Source organism: Eublepharis macularius, chromosome 8 (assembly GCF_028583425.1).
Source record: "Eublepharis macularius isolate TG4126 chromosome 8, MPM_Emac_v1.0, whole genome shotgun sequence".
In the NCBI taxonomy this organism is placed as follows: domain Eukaryota; kingdom Metazoa; phylum Chordata; class Lepidosauria; order Squamata; family Eublepharidae; genus Eublepharis; species Eublepharis macularius.
This window is the reverse complement of record NC_072797.1, coordinates 122,525,926-122,544,389: the sequence shown is the minus strand read 5'-3', so window position 1 is coordinate 122,544,389 and position 18,464 is coordinate 122,525,926. Positions and strand designations below refer to the sequence as shown.

Sequence of the window (18,464 nt, the reverse complement as noted above, 5' to 3'; positions counted from 1 at the left end):
CATTGCCCGCAAAATAGTCTCCTGTTCTGATCATACAATCTTTGTTTATTATAAAAAAACCCTTCTATCCCAACTTTCCATCCTCCCTCAGAAAAAGGAGGTGCAAAGTCACATTGGCGTGATTATAAGCTGAACTCAGAAAAAGGGGATAGAGAGAATAGATAAAAGCAGGGCTCATTTCGAGGGGGAACACACAGGAACGCAGTTCCGGCAGTTCCCCAAAGAGGTCACATGTCAGGTGGCCCTGCCCACCTGACTCTCAGCCATTTTGGGCCCAGTTTGGCCTGGATCGGGTCTCTGACTGATGGTGGATCACTCTCCCGCTCATCAGCGGCCTGATCCTGACCATTTTGGGCCCCTTTTCAGCCATTTTCAGCCCCTTTTGCCATTTTGGGCCCAATTTCGGCCCTGAATGGCCAAGATTGGGTCCAAAACAGCCAGAATAGGTGATGTCAGGGGGTGTGGCATATGCAAATCAGTTATACTAATGACACACTTCCGGTGATGGCAAGAGGCGTGGCATATGCTAATGAGTTATACTGATGAGTTCCTCCAGCTCTTTTTCTACGAAATGACCCCTGAATAAAAGGAAGACCCAGATGCAAGCAAGTGTGCCCCCTGAATCCTATATAGGTGTGTGTGTGTGTGTGTGTGTGTGAGTGAGAGAGAGAGAGAGAGAGAGAAAATATATATATTTTCTCTGAAGTAAAGTTCCCCTGAAGTCCATAGGGCTTGCTCCCTAGTGAATGTGTGAAGCCTTGCAACCGGACCCTCACCCGGAGGAACAATTTTAAGAACAGGATTTCTTCTCTCAAACCTTTTCAGGGCGGCTGTGCTAGTGTAATTGTATCACTGACCACTCAGTGTCCTCAAGACTTGACACCCTATTCAGGTAAGGGGTTTGGGGGTTTTTTTTGCTGCTTTTCTTCTTAGTTGGGGTTGATTTTATATTCTGTCCTTTACTGGGAGTGTTCATCGTTTCATATCTGATACCATTTATCTGTGCTCTGACAGTCTGGTTCTGTCCAGCTACTAAAAGTGTTGGGTTTTAGGTTTGGGCAGCGGGCAGCTCTGAGTGTAGGCCGGAAGCAGAACTTGCTTCGGTTAAGCGCAGCAGCTTCCTCAGGGGCAGCACGATGACGTCACTCCCAGAGGTGACGTCATCGCACTGCCCTGGGAACGCGCCCAGGAGACCCGTTCTCCTACCTTTCCTCTCCCACCGGCCAGGTGGGCAGAGGGTGGGAGCAGGGGATCCACTGTCCCCTGTGGGGGAACGGCACCCCTAGGTTGAGCCCAACTGTAGGAACATAAATAACTTGGGTTCTTGATATAAAACAAGCCTCACTTTTAATCATGAGCCAACTTGTGAAGACCTGCTGGAACTTGGTTATTGTGGAATATCCCAGCCATTATTGTACATTTTCAGCAAGCCAGAGTATTGCTTTTCCTTGTATAGTTGGGGGATAGTCATCTAAAAACTGAAAGCAAAACTTAGTCCTCTGAAACTTTCCATCTGGCTCCCACCCAAGTCCAAGGATGCCCCCCCCCCTTCTTTGGCACCTCAACTACTTTCACCCATGCTGTGACACAGAGAGAAGATTGTTGTGGCTCCCTTTCTTACAGTGTGAACAGCAAGGGGCTTTGGCCGGGTTCTCACCTTTGTGTATATCAGCTGTTCGCTTTTGTGCACAGGCTGAGATAGAAGAGGAAGGGAAGCAAGCAGCGATGAAGTGGGTAGAAGAGAAGTTCAGTAACAGGCCCTCTTGCTGTTCACACTGGGGGGGAAAGAACCCTAACTTTAACAGGGGAGGAGTCTGGCACACAAAGAGCACTATTACATTGTTTACTGTTGACCAGTGTTGTTTCTTGGACCTTCCTTACGGTCACACAAACACACACACAGCTTAATACAAAGCCCTAGAACTCCATTCATCCTTTGGTCCAAATAAGTACAGTAAAGCAAAGAACTGAAATTGGTTGGTAAATCATAAATTTGTGACTTGCATCCTTTTTTTCCTGCAGGCAAACTCATGAGCGCTTTACTCAGTGGGCTCACTGATCGCAACAGCGTGGTGCAGAAAGCATTTGCATTTGCCATGGGACACCTAGTTCGAGTGAGTGAAACTTAAGTGCTTCGGGTTTTGTTCCCTCTGGTTTGTGTGTGTGTGTGTTCGTTTGTTCCTGGGTTCCAAAACTGACTCTTTCTAATTTTTTATTTAAAAGACTTCACGCGACAGCAGCATAGACAAATTACTGCAGAAGCTGAACAACTGGTACATGGAGAAAGAGGGTACGTGCCTTGTAGCTTCAATCCCTCTCCTGAAGGATCAGGAAGTAGGTGATATGAAAGACCGCTAGCTGAGTACTTTGCAGAGCCTCTGTCATTCAGAGGAAACGACGCTGATCTTTACAGATGAATGATCCAACTTGGTATAAAACAGCTTTGTGTGTGCAGTCAGCTGAGTGTTAAGCTTGGAACCTAGGAAGGCCAGAGTTCAAATTTCCTAGCTTAGTCATACATTCTCTTGCATGGCTTTAGGCAAATCACTTTTCTCCGCCTCAGTTCCCTACGCATGATCTGGGAATAAGAGGGACCTAGTTTGCAAGATTCAAACAAAACGGATGTTGCAAATCGCTTGGCACGTGAAGAGGTTCCATAACTTGCTTCGCTTCTCCTCCCTCCCCGTCTAAAAAGAAATAAAGGGGCATCTGCTTTGGCCAGTTAAATGTTGGAACAAACAAAGTGCTTGCAGAAGAATTGAGATGGATTGTCATCACTTACAAGCAAAGCTCTAGAACTGCTGAAATTAATTTCTAGAGGAGTTTTTCGGGGTTCTCATTATAGAAAAGATTACCTCTAGCATTTAGACGTGCAGGTTCAGTGAGGCTGAGTCTAACTTATACCAGCTATGAGGTTAAAAGGGAGCAATGCCACAGGTTCTGGCGTGTCTGCAACCTTGTTCTCTCCTCCATTTCAGAGCAAGTCTTTAAAACCGCCTGTGCATTAACGGTGCATGCCATTGGGCGCTACAGCCCAGATGTGCTGAAGAATCAAGCCAAACTGGTCTTGCCTCTGGCTTTCTTGGGCATGCACGAGGTGCCTGAGGAAGAAAAGGGCGAGAAAGAGGATGGCAACCTGTGGGCTGAAGTATGGCAAGAAAATGTTCCTGGTAAGGTGATCTGGTGAACCATGTGGTTGACAACATGTGCTGCGAATTTGACATCAAAGGGAATTTTTAAAGGGTATTTTTCAAATATACATGTCTACATATAGAACTTCCCTGCCAGTTTTAAAGGAGTTGTGCCTCATCTGTATTTGAGAATCTGTCTAAAGAACAGAAAAATCCTGACTCCCATTAACAGTAATTCTGCTTTAACTTAAAAAGTGACTGAGGGCCAAACTACAAGTGACAAAAGGCACAGGTTGGACACTTGTCAGCTTCCCTCAAGTTTTGGCGGGAAATGTAGGCAGCTTGGCGGAATGTTGGACAAGTGACAGTTGAAAAGTCCATTGGAAAGCAGTCGGAGAGCCAAGCTGCAAGACCAGGATGCCTACATTTCTCATCAAAACTTGAGGGAAGCTGACAAGTGTCCAATCTGTGTCATTCGTCACTTGTAGCTTGGCCCTGAGATGTTTGTTTTTGGAGGAAGAAATTACACCATTCAGCTTACTCCTTTTATGTTGTTGCCCTCTCACAGTATGTTGATAGGTTCAGTGTAAGTTCAATGGCTGAATGCAGAAATTCACAATATAATAAACCCGTTTTCCAATGGGAAACAATGTGGGTATTCAAAATGTAATCTGTATTTATTTGCCACACTGTATTACTCTGCAGTTCAGCAGGCATTCTTTATATTTAATAATAATATAATATGTTATAGAATAATATAATTCTATTTAATACTGATTAATATTTAATAATATTTAATATTTACATCATTGTCTATGTTTGTAGATTTCCGTTTATTGTAATGTAATTGAGGAAGCTATTAAGGCAGGAATCAGCAACCTTTACAGAGCCAAGCAAAGTCAAAACACAGCTCAAGAGATCAACAGTGAGCCAGTATAAGAGAGAAAGCCCTTTTGCCTTACTGCAAATGGACAACTTAACATTACTGAATACTGATCATTGACCTGTTGATTAATAACCCATAAAGTTTCTGTAGCCCAAACAGTGGTTGTTGGAACTCCTTTATTAGGAAGTGGCACACATGTTGTCTCACAATAAGTGATACACACACACACACACACACACACACACACACACACACACACACACACACACACACACACGTTCCTCACGCTATTGTTTTAGTGCACTGGCATACATCTATGCATGGTTTCACACTTGAATTACTGGCAACCTGTTCACCTCTAGCATTTTCCTTTCTGTAAAATATCCCTAAGCAATCCTTTATTCCCATAAAAATGCCTGCTGTTCTTTTCACGTACTTTTTATTCCAGCATCCTACCTGTCCTTCCAGTATATGCTAACTTAAATAAGTTGTCTAGAGATATTGCAGACAACAGAAAAAATTAATCCTGGTATGTGTGTTTCTTTGCTATTTTTCTGCAAAAGTACCATTTAGAGAGAGCAAATGGGGGACCTGCAAGGACTTTGGGGGGATATATCTCATTTTCCCCTCTCCCACTATTTCTTCTTTCCCTTCCCTGAAAGTTCCCATATCCTCTCCCCTTTTCCTGCATCCTTCTCTCTCCCACCTACCAGCTTAACTACCTTTAGCTACCTTCTTTCAGATTTTCCTCCTTCCCTTCCCTCTAGCAGCCTTTCTCAGAGAAAATTTGTGCAGTTTGGGCTGCTAGGCTGGGCCAGACTCAAAAGCACGGTGGGCAGTGCACTAGGACTTGCAGGGGCCATCTCAGTTTCCCATGTATCCTTTAACCCACCTATTTCCTTTTTTCTTTCTCCTGGCAGCCCCTATATCATTACCTTTCCCTGTTTTCTTTCTCCTTCTCACCCACCTACCAACCAACCAACGTTTTATTCCCCCCCCCACATCATCAGCTATATTATTTATTCATTTATACCCAACCTTTCTATATAAAGAGGACCCAAAGCACTTTACATCATTCTGAATTTTATCTTCACAACATCTCTGTGAGATAGATCCAGAGGAGTTAGCTGTGTTAGCCTGTAGTAGCAAAATAGTAGAGTCTAGTAGCACCTTTAAGGCTAACCAACTTCACTGTACCATAAACTTTCAAGAACCATAGCTCTCTTCATCAGATTTATCTGACAAAGAGAACTGTGGTTCCCTTAAGCTTATGCTACAGTAAAGTTGGTTAGTCTTAAAGGTGCTACTGGACTCTTTACTCTTCTGTGAGGTAGGTTAGTCTGAGAGAATGTGACGAACTCCAGGTTACCCTGTAAGTTCCATGGCAGACTGAGGATTTGAATCTGAATATCCCAGATCCAAGTCTGAAATTCTTATCACTGGCTTTTGGCTTTTGTGTGGTGGCTGCTATTGAATAGTAAGTGCTGAGTCTGCCAGTGGTTTGTACCAGGCCTGGCCTGACGATCAAAGTCCAAAACAGACTTTTAAAGGGCCCTGCCTCTTTCCCCTGCCTTTTATTGATAGAAACCAAAACTTGAGGCTGGCAATTCTGTTGTGGTTGCTTAGCAATCCCCACAATGGCCACTGCAGAAGGCATTCATTTCTTAAAGGTACAGCTGCTGCTTTTACTATTTTTTAGATTTCAATTTTCCTGTAAACCAGGGGCATTTCTCACATTTGTAGAAAGAGGTATCTTGTCTGTTCATGGCTCCAGTCTCCATCTCAAAGTATCTGCAAATTTGGCCATGTTGAGAATTAGATATATTAATGATTTGTGTCCAAGCAGGGGCGGGATGTGTTCATGTTACATATAATTATACCTCAAGAGACCTGGATTGTTGGCCAAATTAATTGTTCTCCACAAGGAAAATAATCCTCCTCAAAGCTCTCGAATACCTTACTTGCTTAGCAATTTAACTTAGAATGGGCGAACATTTTTTAATCTTGCCGTTGATACTGACATTCTTAGGTGCTGTGTGTGAAATCTGAAAAGGTGTGCTTGTTTGTCCATTGCTGATGACACACCTGATGACCTTGCAATAAAGCAGAGATTTTCCTCCTAAAACGGTATTTCAACATGTACCTAGTTTTATTACGCTCTTTAACTCCTGCAGTGAAACTCTTGTGCATTTGGAATACAGGTACCTATGGTGGCATAAGGCTGTATATGGAGGAGTTGATAACCATCACCCAAAAGGCTTTGCAGTCTCAGTCGTGGAAGATGAAAGCTCAAGGCGCAGCTGCCATGGCGTCCATAGCAAAGCAGTCCGGCTCCTTAGTACCTCCACACCTGGGCATGGTGCTTAGTGCTCTGTTGCACGGCTTGTCTGGAAGAACATGGACAGGAAAGGTACAGGAAAAAACTACTTATTAACCCAAAGTGCGGTGTTAGCACACATCCTTCTTCCAAACTGTCTTCAGTTCTCGTGGGGGTGGGGGTGGGGGTGTATGTATCCAGTCTACTGGAATTAGAAAAAGAATCCATTTTGGGGAGGGGAGAGGTTAATAGGGAGGAGACAGACAGGATAAGCAGGATCCTAAACTGCATTGCTGTGATACTTGAATAGTTCTGTAGTTCCTGGTCTGGATTAATTATCTATCCAAGAGATATTTATTTCATGCTGTTTGAATTTCCCACTAAAATTCTTGTTTCATGTTTAGGAGGAGTTACTGAAAGCTATTGCCAGTGTTGTCTGTGCGTGCAGGTAAAGGATTCCTCTTCTGCTAGCCTCTTTTGGAAACTTCCACTGTGAATAGAGTTCAGTACTAAATTCCGTTTTTCTTCTCTAATGAGGAGTGTTAACTGGATACAAGTATAATTTCTCCTTAACGAAGGCATATTGCAAGAACTCTTACTAGAAGATATTTGGGAGGAATCAAAGTTTAAAAGGTTGGACAGGAAGGATTAAATAAAAGCGGCGAATGAAACAGTTGTAGGGAGTTCTTCAGAAAGAACAGAGAATGCTGAAATGTTGAAAGTGAGGCAGGGAAGAGGAATTGTTGTGGGTGGTATTTCCCCTAATGTCTTGATGGTTCATAAGTGAGTGTCCTATTCAGAGGTAATGAGAGTATAATACTAAGTTTGAAATGAAATCCTGCCCTCAAGTCATAGTTAACTTATGGTGACCCCTGGAGGAGTTTTCATGGCAAGAGAGTAACTGAGGGTGGTTTGCCATTGCCTGCCTCTGCAACCCTGGTCTTTCTTGGAGGTCTCCCAACCATCCAATTACTAACCAAGGCCAACCTTGCTTAGCTTCTGAGATCTGACGAGATCAGGCTCACCTGGGCTATCATTTACCCCATTTCATTTCAGATGAAGTCAGTAGACTGCTTACTGTAGAGTAAGTGGCTTCAGCATTGCTAAACCTTTTAAACATCTTCCTAAAAATGCATGTCATTCTAATGTCCTGCTTGTAACATAGTAATTGCTGTAGCTGCCATTACAGCCCATCCCACGAATGCATATGCCGGTGCAGCAAGTCTTCAGATCATGTTATGTTTTTGAAAATAAAGTAAACAAATAACAAAAAAAGATGATTTGTGGGAAATAATAGATGGGTGGGGCTTAGCGCTAGAGATCTGCCCTACATGCAGAGGGTCCCAGCTTGAGTCGTCAGCGTCTTATTAACAGATCACAGCATAGGTGATGTGAAAGATCCGGGTGAGATGCTGCCAATCAGAGGAGACAATACTGACTTGGGTAGATTATTGGTCTTACTCAGCGTAAGTGAAGCTTTACGTATTCACATGCTGGAAGTGTGTATGTTTGTGGGGTAGTGGAAGTAGAAAAACAAAAGCTTATTTGTAATTCAAGGAGAAGAGAGTGTAGTGAATTCACAGATAATTTCTAAGCGAAAAAATGGCAATATTTTATAAAGGCATAACACAAAACTATGTGGAAACGTTCACATTTCAGAAGCATGACTTTTGTATTGGTGTTTTGCCCTGAACTAATGTGGCTATCTGCACCCTCCCAGTATTTTATTGTATTTGAAGCATTGTTTTTTCAAAAAGTTTAAAGCAGTTTAAATCAAAACTGTACCTGCATATAGGCACCGGTATAAACAGTTTAAAGAAACTTAATAAAGAGGTTAGAAAGTTAACAACCCATAGGCACACAAGCCCTGTTCACAAGTTACAGCGAATGCATGTACATCCTGCTGTGTGTGCATATATCTCTTTGTAAGACAGAAATGCATATTCACTTTGCAAATGAAACTGGGAACCGGTATGTGAATAAAGGTGGGGTTTAAATCATACATTGAGCTGTACATGCCTTGAACAGAACATGAGAATTACTCAATGCACATATGAGGAAAAATCAAGTGTATACTGTACATGTATTGTACATGAGTTCACTGTAACTTGTGAACAAAACCACAGAGTCGAAGGGACCAGGAGTTGTGTACACAACTCACGTGAGCATTGATACGCCAGTGGAGGGAGACAGTGGGCTCTAGGCATGATTGGGGCGGGGGGCTGAGCTCTGACCTTGATCGCTGTGTTACATGGATGAGCTTCGGCTCAACCCCTTACATGTGATCTTGGTGCTTTCAGTGCCGAGCTACAGAAGGCTGTTCCTGACCAGCCCAGCATCAGCGATGTCCTTCAGGCTATGCTTAAAGAGTGCCGCAAAGAGAACCTTGGGTACAAGATGGTGGCCCTTCGGTGCACAGCTGATGTGTTGAAAACCACGCAGGAAAATCAGTTCCGGGAGTTGACGGATGTCATTTTCCCTATGATAAAGAAAGTAAGCCTTCAACCCTTCTTGGTTTGCATATGCCTCTGATAAGCAGAAGACACGCCACTGGATGTTATATTTAATGTGCTGTTATTGCACTGAGTGTCACATTTATTACTCATAAGATTCAGTGGGATATTTTTTTCACTAACAAGACTAGGGATTATCATGAGCTACCATTAGAGATATGAGGTCCCTTGAAAAATTGGGCTGTTTAGGGACTATTGAAATAAACTCTGTATTTTCTGCAGCATTAGATAATAATAAGCAGGGGACATGGGAGGACCGATGGGGATTGGAGATCTTATTCTCCCCTGATGGCATCCAGGTGATCACCAGTAGCTGGGCACTGAAAGTGTAGGCCACTCTGGAAGGTTACGCTTGCCGGATGATAGGTAGTGCCTCCCTTGCCCCTTGCGGTCTCCTTAGGCAACCGTTTGCCCCACCTGCTCCCTTTCCTCCTCACTGGCTGTCCTTTCTCACTCTTAGGATTTTTGTTCCTTCACCTTCCTACCTGGCCGCTCACTCTGGCAGGGGGTTGGACTAGATGGTCTGTGTTATGACCCTTTCTTTCTCTTGGGTAGAATTGGTCTTTAAGCCTTTTATTCTTGCCCCCTCTTGGTAGATTGCTGCCACCAGGAATTAAATTCCAGAATATTTTGTTTAAATTTCCCCTTTGGTAATGTGCCCGAGGGTCAGGCTTTTTCGTGATGCTATGTGGCCCTGAGGATAGGAATGGGATATAGGAATGACTCTGGGATTTAAAGAACAAAACAAAATAAACTTTTATTTTTATAAGAAGCGTATCGGTTTCATATTATTTCTAAAACTTGAGGGTTTCTAAAGAGTAGTTCTTAAAAGTTTCTTTTTATAGACATAGTCACACAGATCTTCTCTCAGGCTTCACACACAAGTTTGCCTGCTTCAGATATCAATTTCTCAGTTACTAGTAAGACTTTTTCTCAGGCACACACACAGTTTGCCTGCTTTTCCCTGACTGAATGTTCTTTCACAAACACACAGTTCAGGCTACCACACAGGTTATATTTCTCGCAGACAACATAAACAAGCACAGGCTGCACACAGCTTGCCTGCTTTCTCCTGGCTCAATATTTTTCTCAGAAGTGCTTAAACATGCTAAGGCTGCACACAGCTTGCCTCTCTTGCCCTGACTGAATCTTTTCTCTCCACTCTCAGTCTAAAACTGCCTTCACTCCGCCCACCCTCTCAGTCATCATCCAATCATCTCACTCACTCATCCCTCTCTTTCACCCCCACTCTTCATCTATACCACACCAAGCATTTAAAGACACATGCATTTACTTAAAATCATTGCAATCTGCAAGGCCCCTTCTAACTGTAGGATTCAACTTGGTTTTACTTCTCTCCCGTCTCCATATTTCTGCTTTCCTTTTGTATTTGCCTCTTTCCATTTTCAGGTTCCCTTTGGGGTTGCTGTAACCCCTCCCCGCTCCAAAATGATGCAGGTGGGGCTGCTTTTTTTTTTTTAAACCCTTTCTAATTAAAAATCACTGTGTGGCCCCTGTTATGTGGATTTCTGATGCACGCCCTGAGTCCAAGATAGGAATTAGATCTATTGTTTTCAGGTAAACTGTAGGCACATATAATGCATACTGTGCAAAGTGTAGACACATACAGTACAATGATGCATAAATGCAAAATGCATTTCTGTACTGAGAGAGTGCTACCGTTTGCAAAAATGTAGCATATAGAGCCTTTTGGTTTGCAGGTAACATGCCTCCTCCCTCTGGTGACTTTGGTGGAGTTTCTGGCCTGAATCTCCTGTCCTCTTTTTGTTTAAATTTTTATTTGAGAGTAAAGAAAAACAATAAACAACAAAGACAATAAACAATGGATAAGATAACATAAGCAAGATATATAACAACACACAAAAACAATAAAAACAATATATAAGAGCCTATTATACTACAAAACTATTTTTCCTCTCCATCCCTTTACTTACTTACACTTAATATTTATAATCAAAATTTTAAAATATTAATTTTACAGTTGGTCTACTTGAATAATAGCTATTCTTAGTTTTTCTTAATTTTTAGCTAGGTAGTCAAAAAAGTCTTTCCATTTTTTTCTGAAATTCTAAGATACTAAGAAGTTCATTTGGTCCTAGACGTATATTCATACAATTCGTTTATCTACTCGTTTGCATCTGGGCACGATTCTGTCTTCCATTTTGCTGCATATACTACTTCGCTGCCATCACCATAAATTTAGAAACTCCTGTGTGTGTGTCTTTATAATATGACTAGGTAAAATATTTAATAACATATTTTTGGGATTCAGCTCAAAGTGAAACTTTAATACCATATTTATGGCATGACAAAGTAAAGGTCAACTCGATGTTCCTGCATCACTTTGTTCGGAGAAGTCTATACATAATCTGGAAGAAGTACAAAATTTATCTACAAGAAGGAACCTCTTTGTGGGTGGTTCCATATGAGGTGATAGACCCGAGAGCTGTTGATAATGAACAACAATGTTTAACGTATAAAGAAATAACTAAAACTGAAGCATCCAAACTTAGAATAAAGACACAAGAGGAACTATCACCTAACTACGATTGGTTCCAGTATAGACAGATCAGAGACTTATATAATTCGGACTCTGTAAAGGGAGGTATACGAATAGAGAATTCGGAACTAGAGCAGACCCTTCTTAAAGAAGATAAGAAAAGAATATCCAAGGTATACCAAGTACTGTTGAAGTGGTATACCGAGGATGAGATAGTTAAAACACAAATGGTGAAATGGGCTATAAACTTTAATAAAGAAATAACAATGGAGGCATGGGAATACTTGTGGAAAACTACAATGAAGACAACGACATGTATTAATATCAAAGAGAACATTTATAAAATGATCTATCGTTGGTACATGACACCAAAGAAGATTGCGCTAGGGAATTCGAATACTTCTAATAAATGCTGGAAATGTAAGAAGCATGAGGGCTCCCTCTATCATATGTGGTGGTCGTGTGAGGTAGCCAGGCAGTACTGGGGGGAAATAATAAGAGAAATGAGTGAAATTTTACAATTTCAAATTAATAAGAACCCAGAACTCCTGCTACTGAACTTGGGAATGGAGGGAATTCCAGCCCAACACAGGACGTTGATATTTTATATGACAGCAGCAGCTAGACTTTTGTATGCGCAAAAATGGAAAGTACAAGAAGTGCCAACTATTGAAGATTGGACTTACAAATTGCTGTATATGGCTGAAATGGACAAGATGACAAGAAAATTGAGAGATCTGGACTCAGGGCAGTTCAACACAGACTGGGAGAAGCTGAAACAATACCTGGAGAAGAAATGGGAGGTGGGGGGGAAACTGTGGCAGTTTGAGAACTACTGAAGTATTGAAGTAGAGGGGGGAGACTTTACCGGGGGGAGAAGAGATAAATGTGAATTAATAAGCAGTCAGATTAATAGATTGACATATATATAGATATATATAGGTTAACAAACAGAACATAGAGAAAATAATTAATTATAAGGACTAAATATAAGGAGCGATTAACTAACAATATTTTCTTTTTTTTTCTGACAAGTTTTGTACCAAACCGAATGTCTGAAGATATAGATGGGTCAAATTGATTGACTATGTGAGGAGAGATATATAGAACTATTATAAAAAGATAGAATGAGTAATATATAGAGAGAATAAGTCAAATTGTTTGATATAAACGAATGTATGATCTATATGGTTTATGATATATAGAAATACCTGAAATTGAAAAATTGGGATAAATTGTTTATCTAAGATGGAAACAAAGGCTTACAGTTTGGGCATATAATGTTAAAAATAGTTAAGGATGTACTGCTTAGAATAATGGAGAATATATATTTGTTTTAGATAGAGGAAGCTAATAAAAGTAAGGGAAAGGGGACAAAGGGTTGGAAAGCTGTTGGAAGTCAACAAAAAGGGGGGGGGGAAAGGGAGGGGGTTAGAGATGAAAAAATTGGGGAAAATTGAATGTAAATGTGGAAATAATGGATTCTAACCCAATAAAAATTTTTCAAAAAAAAAAAAAAGTGAAACTTTAATACCTTTTGCATCTCTTCATGTATTTTTGCCCAATCTCCTGTCCTCTTGAGCAGCCTGGTCAACTTTTTCATCTTTGTTCTCAAAAGACTGTGACGCGGAAACTCTGCTATAGGCAAACAAGTAACTTACATGGCTCTCCCTTGCTGACTCGCAAAAAAAGCCAGAGGGAAATGAAGGCTAGAATGTGCAAAAAGACTTGTTGGTGCTTCCAAGGACAAAGTTTTTCCCATTGAGATCACGATGTATATGCTTCCGTAGAACTATTTTTCCTCTCCATCCCTTTACTTACATACACTCAATATTTATAATCAAAATTTTAAAATATTAATTTTACAGTTGGTCTACTTGAATAATAGCTATTCTTAGTTTTTCTTAATTTTTAGCTAGGTAGTCAAAAAAGTCTTTCCATTTTTTTCTGAAATTCTAAGATTCTAAGAAGTTAATTTGATCCTAGATGTATATTCATACATCTAGGAACAGTGGTTTACAGCTTTGGATTTTGTTCGTTCTCTCTGGTATTGGGTCTATTTGTTGTTTTAGTATGAGTAAAACTTTAAAAAATGTTTTTTACCAGTTTTATATGCTAAATTATCAGTGAATGTATGTTCTGAAAGCAGTAACATGAGCATTAGGGCAGTCTGTCAGAACCTGTTGGAAGTCAGTGACTAAACTGGAGTACCTCCGCATGGGATTCTGGAAAATTGACATTTCTAGCTGGGATAGCTGTACTGCCGTGGAAAGAGAAATGCGACTGCTAACCACTTTCCTCTTACATCTCCCTTCTCTCCCAAACACCGTATCCTCTGACACCTCTGCAGAATTCTCCTGAGATGATGGGAACGGGCCCGTCCCCGAACGATGATGACGATGAGAACGAAAATGAGAAGGAACTCCGGATGGACTCTCTTCTCTGTGCCTTTGAGAGTTTGGGCAAAGCTTGGCCCAGGAACCCAGAAACACAGCGTACGTCTGTCCCAGGAAAGCCAGTGGATTTCCGAACCAAGATCTTCCCCTTCTCTTTTTGAAAAAGATTCCTATCCAGTATATCTGTTGGGAAAGGAAGGAATGCCAAGCATGGTAGATTTATGAGTAGCGGTTCTTATGTAGCTACGCAGCTGCAAGTTTCCTAATGGGCATGATCCTTTTCATGGTGTTCTGGGGCTTTTTTTTTTTTATTTAAGGGATTTCAGTGTATTCTTATTAGCCACTTTGAGTCCTGCAAAAGTGGAGTTTAAAAGACGGGTAAATTAAACAATAGAGAAAAAGTAGTTGGCAGACTATATTGCTATTGAATGATCAAGAATTTCTAATATCTGAGCTGCTCCCTGATCACTGTTTTCTGGAGCACTATAATACTTTAGAATAGCATTATTTTGTCTCAAAATATTGTTGTGTTCCTGGAGCTCTCATATCAAGTGACCGTAGGAGCTAACAACAAAAAATAGCCATGTTGCCTTTGCTTATTTACAATAACCACGAGGGAAGTGTGAAAGGTCCCAGCTCTCCCATTAGGAAAGCCACACTTCCACATAGGTAGCTGCTTCTGTAAAAACAGTGTTAACAAAACTGTTTCAAAGATCTGTGAGATAAACTGAATGCAGTTTCTTCACCATTAGGGAGCAGTAGCAAGCTTGGATTTTTGCACCCAGAGCAGTATTCATCAAGAGAAGAAGTAGGGGATACAGATGTCTTTCATAATTTCATCTTGACTGTCTCACAAATGTGGAGGGTTTTTTTTTCCCTTTCAGGCTGCTACAGACAAGAGCTGTGCAAACTCATGTGCGAGCGGCTGAAGCTCAGCACCTGGAAAGTACAGCTGGGCGTGCTCCAAGCAATGAAGGCTTATTTTCAAGGGTAAATTGAGTTCCTGGTGCTGCTGCTGCTTCTGTGCCTCTTCCCTCCCAGCATTTGCCATTAAAAGCGCCTTTGTCTGCGAGTGAATGTAGGCTTCCGAGTGATCGAGGCTTGCAATGTAACCACTTGGCCAGTCAGGCACCTACACGATGCTGCCAAGTGATGAGTTTTATCACTCTTACGTATATGGTCAGGAAGTCACAAAATTAACAAGGCAATTGGACTACTTTCAGCAGGATATACATTTTAAAAAAAATATCCTATGCGCTTGACAGGGCAGTGCAGACAATTAACTCCCAGTGGGGTGCGGACACAGTGGCAACTTGCTACTTGGCTGTCTGTGAACAAATCCTCCTGGACTCGACACATTGATGTAGCGTCTCTCGTCACTGCAGTCCAGATGTGCAAAGGGATAGATGCCATCCTGGACTCTCACTCCTTTCCTCAGCTAAGAGCTGTGAAGGCTCTGCAGGATCTACGGCTGCTGCTTCCTCTCCACGATCTGCCCCAATGGATGCTGGAGTGTAAAGGTGGAGGAAGCGGTTTTGTCCTTTCCTGACACAATTCCCATGCTCCCAACAGTTGTTTGCTGTAGCCCTGAAGCGGAAGCACAGGCAGCTGCCGCCCCGATGGTCCCCGAGAGAGCAAGCTGGTAGAACTGTGACCCAGTTTGACAACATGAGTGTAACGCTGCCGCTGTTCACTTTGGCAGGCTACTACTGCTTGAAGCAGAACACGCAGACCCCGAAGCTTTGGCAGGAATACTCTTGGAAACTTGTTCTTCTATCACTCACTCTCTAGGTAAATATCTATTAATAATGTGCTACCTCACCTCTTCTAAAGTGTAAATGATTGGAGGGACAGAATGGAGGACCTGGTGTTTTTCAGTTTTCCTTCCATCGGTCTTTATTGTGCCCCTCTTGAGGCTGGATTGCTGAACTGAGTGGAACCGTTAACAAGCTGCCGGGCTGATTGTGTTCTCATCCGGCCAGGTGAGATGATTAGTTTCCAGAATCTCACACATTGTTCAGGGTTAGGATTACATGATTTATGTCTCTAAATGTACAAGGGATCCCAGCAGTGAATGGTCATTAAGTGGCACATATTCTCATTCACATTCCTATATTAGGTCATCTAGGCACTCCAGATATGACCCTGGGGCTGCATAGCCTTGGTTTGTGCATTCTCCTGCTGCTCTGCTAGATTGGACATCAGGAGTGTCCAAGGAGTGTGGAGTGAGCGGTTCATAACAGTGCTTGAGGACTGGTTTACACATTGTGCAGAGTGAGGTGGTCCATGGTCCTAGAATTCTGGCGTGTACTACTATACACTAGAAGGTGGCATGGAGAGTGGGTACAGTACTGTTGTCTAAATTCTTACAACAACCTCCGCAAATAAACAGAATTTAGGGCATCAGGAAGAAATGAAGTCCTTTCCCTGATGCAGAAATGCAGCCTAGTGGTACAGTCCAGAGTTCTACCTGCTGAGTTTGCGTAAAGCCTAGTTTGGCCCTTGTGTGCCCAAGCATGCATGGCTGGACCATCCTCAGCTGGTGGAATCACATGAAGAATACTTTTCATTTACCTTCTGGTTCCTGGACTTTGGAAATACAGGTTTGTTTCAGTCAGAATAAGGGTTGGGTTTTTGATAAAGAGGGGAAAGCAGAGGTGATTAGCAGGGGCAAACGGATCCTTTAATTTCCTCGTTCTTGATGGGCTACTGCCCTGGAAGGAGGGCCAGGGCTGGCTGGAAGCAAGCCGAACTCAGTGGCCTGGTTGATGCTGGCAGCACCTGCTTGGCTCAGACCTGGCCGCAGTAACAATGGCAGCAGGTGCCCCCTGCACTTCCTTGGGAGTCCGTCCGCTGTTTGGCAGCAACATCTTCAGCTGTTACTACTACAAGCCCTGCTGTTTAAATCCTGGAACATCAGAGCTGCACAGCTTCCACCAACTGGACACCAATCTCCAGCAAGGTCCAGCAAACACACACACACACACACACACAAAACCAGCAGTGTATGCAGCTTCTCCTCCCTGTCTTCAGGGGCGGAAGCTCCGCGGCATCTCTTAGCCAGGAAAACTAGCAGTCAGGATAGGAAAAGTGAATTGCAGTTTCTGGGTCGAAGTGCCTTCATAAAACAGGTCCCTCTTCATTTCAGTGCCCAAAGTAATAAATCTCTCTTGATGCTCTCACCTTTTACAGGCTGTGCTTACCGAAAACACTTGCCCCTGATAGGGAGATAAACATATTTAGAGGCAGAAGCATGGCTGCTGGATAACTGCTGAGGTCACCATCTTCTTCCCAGCATCCTACTTACTACTGTTGTGTCACCACAGCCCAGATCCAAGCCAAGTGTGCCCTGCAGCAGTGCCAGCAACACAAGGCTCAGCTTGTCCCAGAGATGTTTTAATATCCCAGATGGCTAGTATGCTGCAGTGAAAATGGCAGCAGGTGCCCTACACTTACTCGGGGTCTGTCAGCTGGTGGACAGCAACATCTTCGACTGAAACTACTACAGGCTCTGCTATTTAAACCCAGGAACATCAGAGCCGCAGGGGATATGACCAACACCCGCCCCCACCTATGCGGCTGAATTTTAGCAACACACAATCCACTAAATAACAGTATTGAGTGGTGAGTGAGCGCTCCCTCTGGCATTCACAATTTACAGGGCCCAGGATTCTGACTTTAAGGGGAAATCAAAAAGTTATTTATTCCAGGTCCAAGTGAACACTTTGTTTCCAAGCCAATATTCACTGTTTTAGTTAAAAACTATTTAAAGGTAGTATAACCAAACATAAGAAAATAAAGATACAGGAAGATTAAAAGATACACTGGCATATGTTAATGCTATCATGAATAAATGAAAATACATGACATTCCTATTGTATCTAAACTGAATTTAAGAATGAATCCAAAATCTTAGTATCTTGCTAAAAGCTAATACAAAAAGGTATCCTTACTGAATTCAGGTCTGAGAAGTGCTGGAAGCATATATAAAACGATTGTGTGAAAAAAACATATTTCTGCAGAATTTCTATTTCATGATGTTCTTCTGAGCATACAAGTGATACTTTTGCAAAACTGTGAAGGCTCAGTATGGGTTGCCAGTTGCAGTGTCAGTATTCTCTTTGTCTGCAGTTCATGAGAACTTAGCAGAATTGGTCCAAAGGACCTTAGATCAGTGAGAAAGAAAAATGGCTGAAGTTGCTACAGAAAGATAAAAGCAAATTCAATGAGCCTTAACTGATTCGAGCTAGCTTGTGCTAACTAATAATGCAAAGCCTGAAAGAATGCATACGTTCTAGATACCATGAATGATTCATATTAGATTTTATGACAACAGGAATTTGCTGATTGCTTCTGGGGCTGTATTACTAACTGTGGCATAAAGCTACAGTGTACAAAAGCCTGTGTGGCATTCACCATTAAATGTAAGCTTTCCTCCCTTTAGAGAATAAAAGTTACACCTCCATAAGAACAGAAGCCTTGTCAGTAATAGAAGTGCTGCTCACGAAACTTGAAGGTAAGTTTCATGGTCATGGATGGTTTCTGATCAAAGCTGAAAAATGCTGCAGAGCTTGGTTCTGGCCTGATTTTTTTATTATTATTATTATTATTATTATTATTATTATTATTATTATTTGTTTATAGTCTGCCTTTCTCGCTGAGATCCAAAGCGGTTGACATACTGCAAGTCAGTACAATAT

At 42.0% G+C, this 18,464-nt stretch overlaps 1 protein-coding gene across 3 annotated transcripts in view; it reads left to right on the top strand.

Annotated features, from left to right (window-relative positions):
- The window catches only part of ECPAS (Ecm29 proteasome adaptor and scaffold), an 86,425-nt gene that overhangs the window by 63,506 nt on the left and 4,455 nt on the right, over nt 1-18,464 (top strand). For all 3 annotated transcript variants that reach the window (XM_054986319.1, XM_054986318.1, XM_054986320.1), the window contains 11 exons: nt 826-892; nt 2,023-2,114; nt 2,224-2,290; nt 2,979-3,170; nt 6,219-6,427; nt 6,739-6,782; nt 8,635-8,827; nt 13,719-13,863; nt 14,649-14,754; nt 15,467-15,555; nt 18,209-18,280. In XM_054986319.1, the coding sequence (XP_054842294.1) occupies nt 826-892; nt 2,023-2,114; nt 2,224-2,290; nt 2,979-3,170; nt 6,219-6,427; nt 6,739-6,782; nt 8,635-8,827; nt 13,719-13,863; nt 14,649-14,754; nt 15,467-15,555; nt 18,209-18,280 (1,276 nt within the window). The remainder of the gene's footprint in view (nt 1-825; nt 893-2,022; nt 2,115-2,223; nt 2,291-2,978; nt 3,171-6,218; nt 6,428-6,738; nt 6,783-8,634; nt 8,828-13,718; nt 13,864-14,648; nt 14,755-15,466; nt 15,556-18,208; nt 18,281-18,464) is intronic.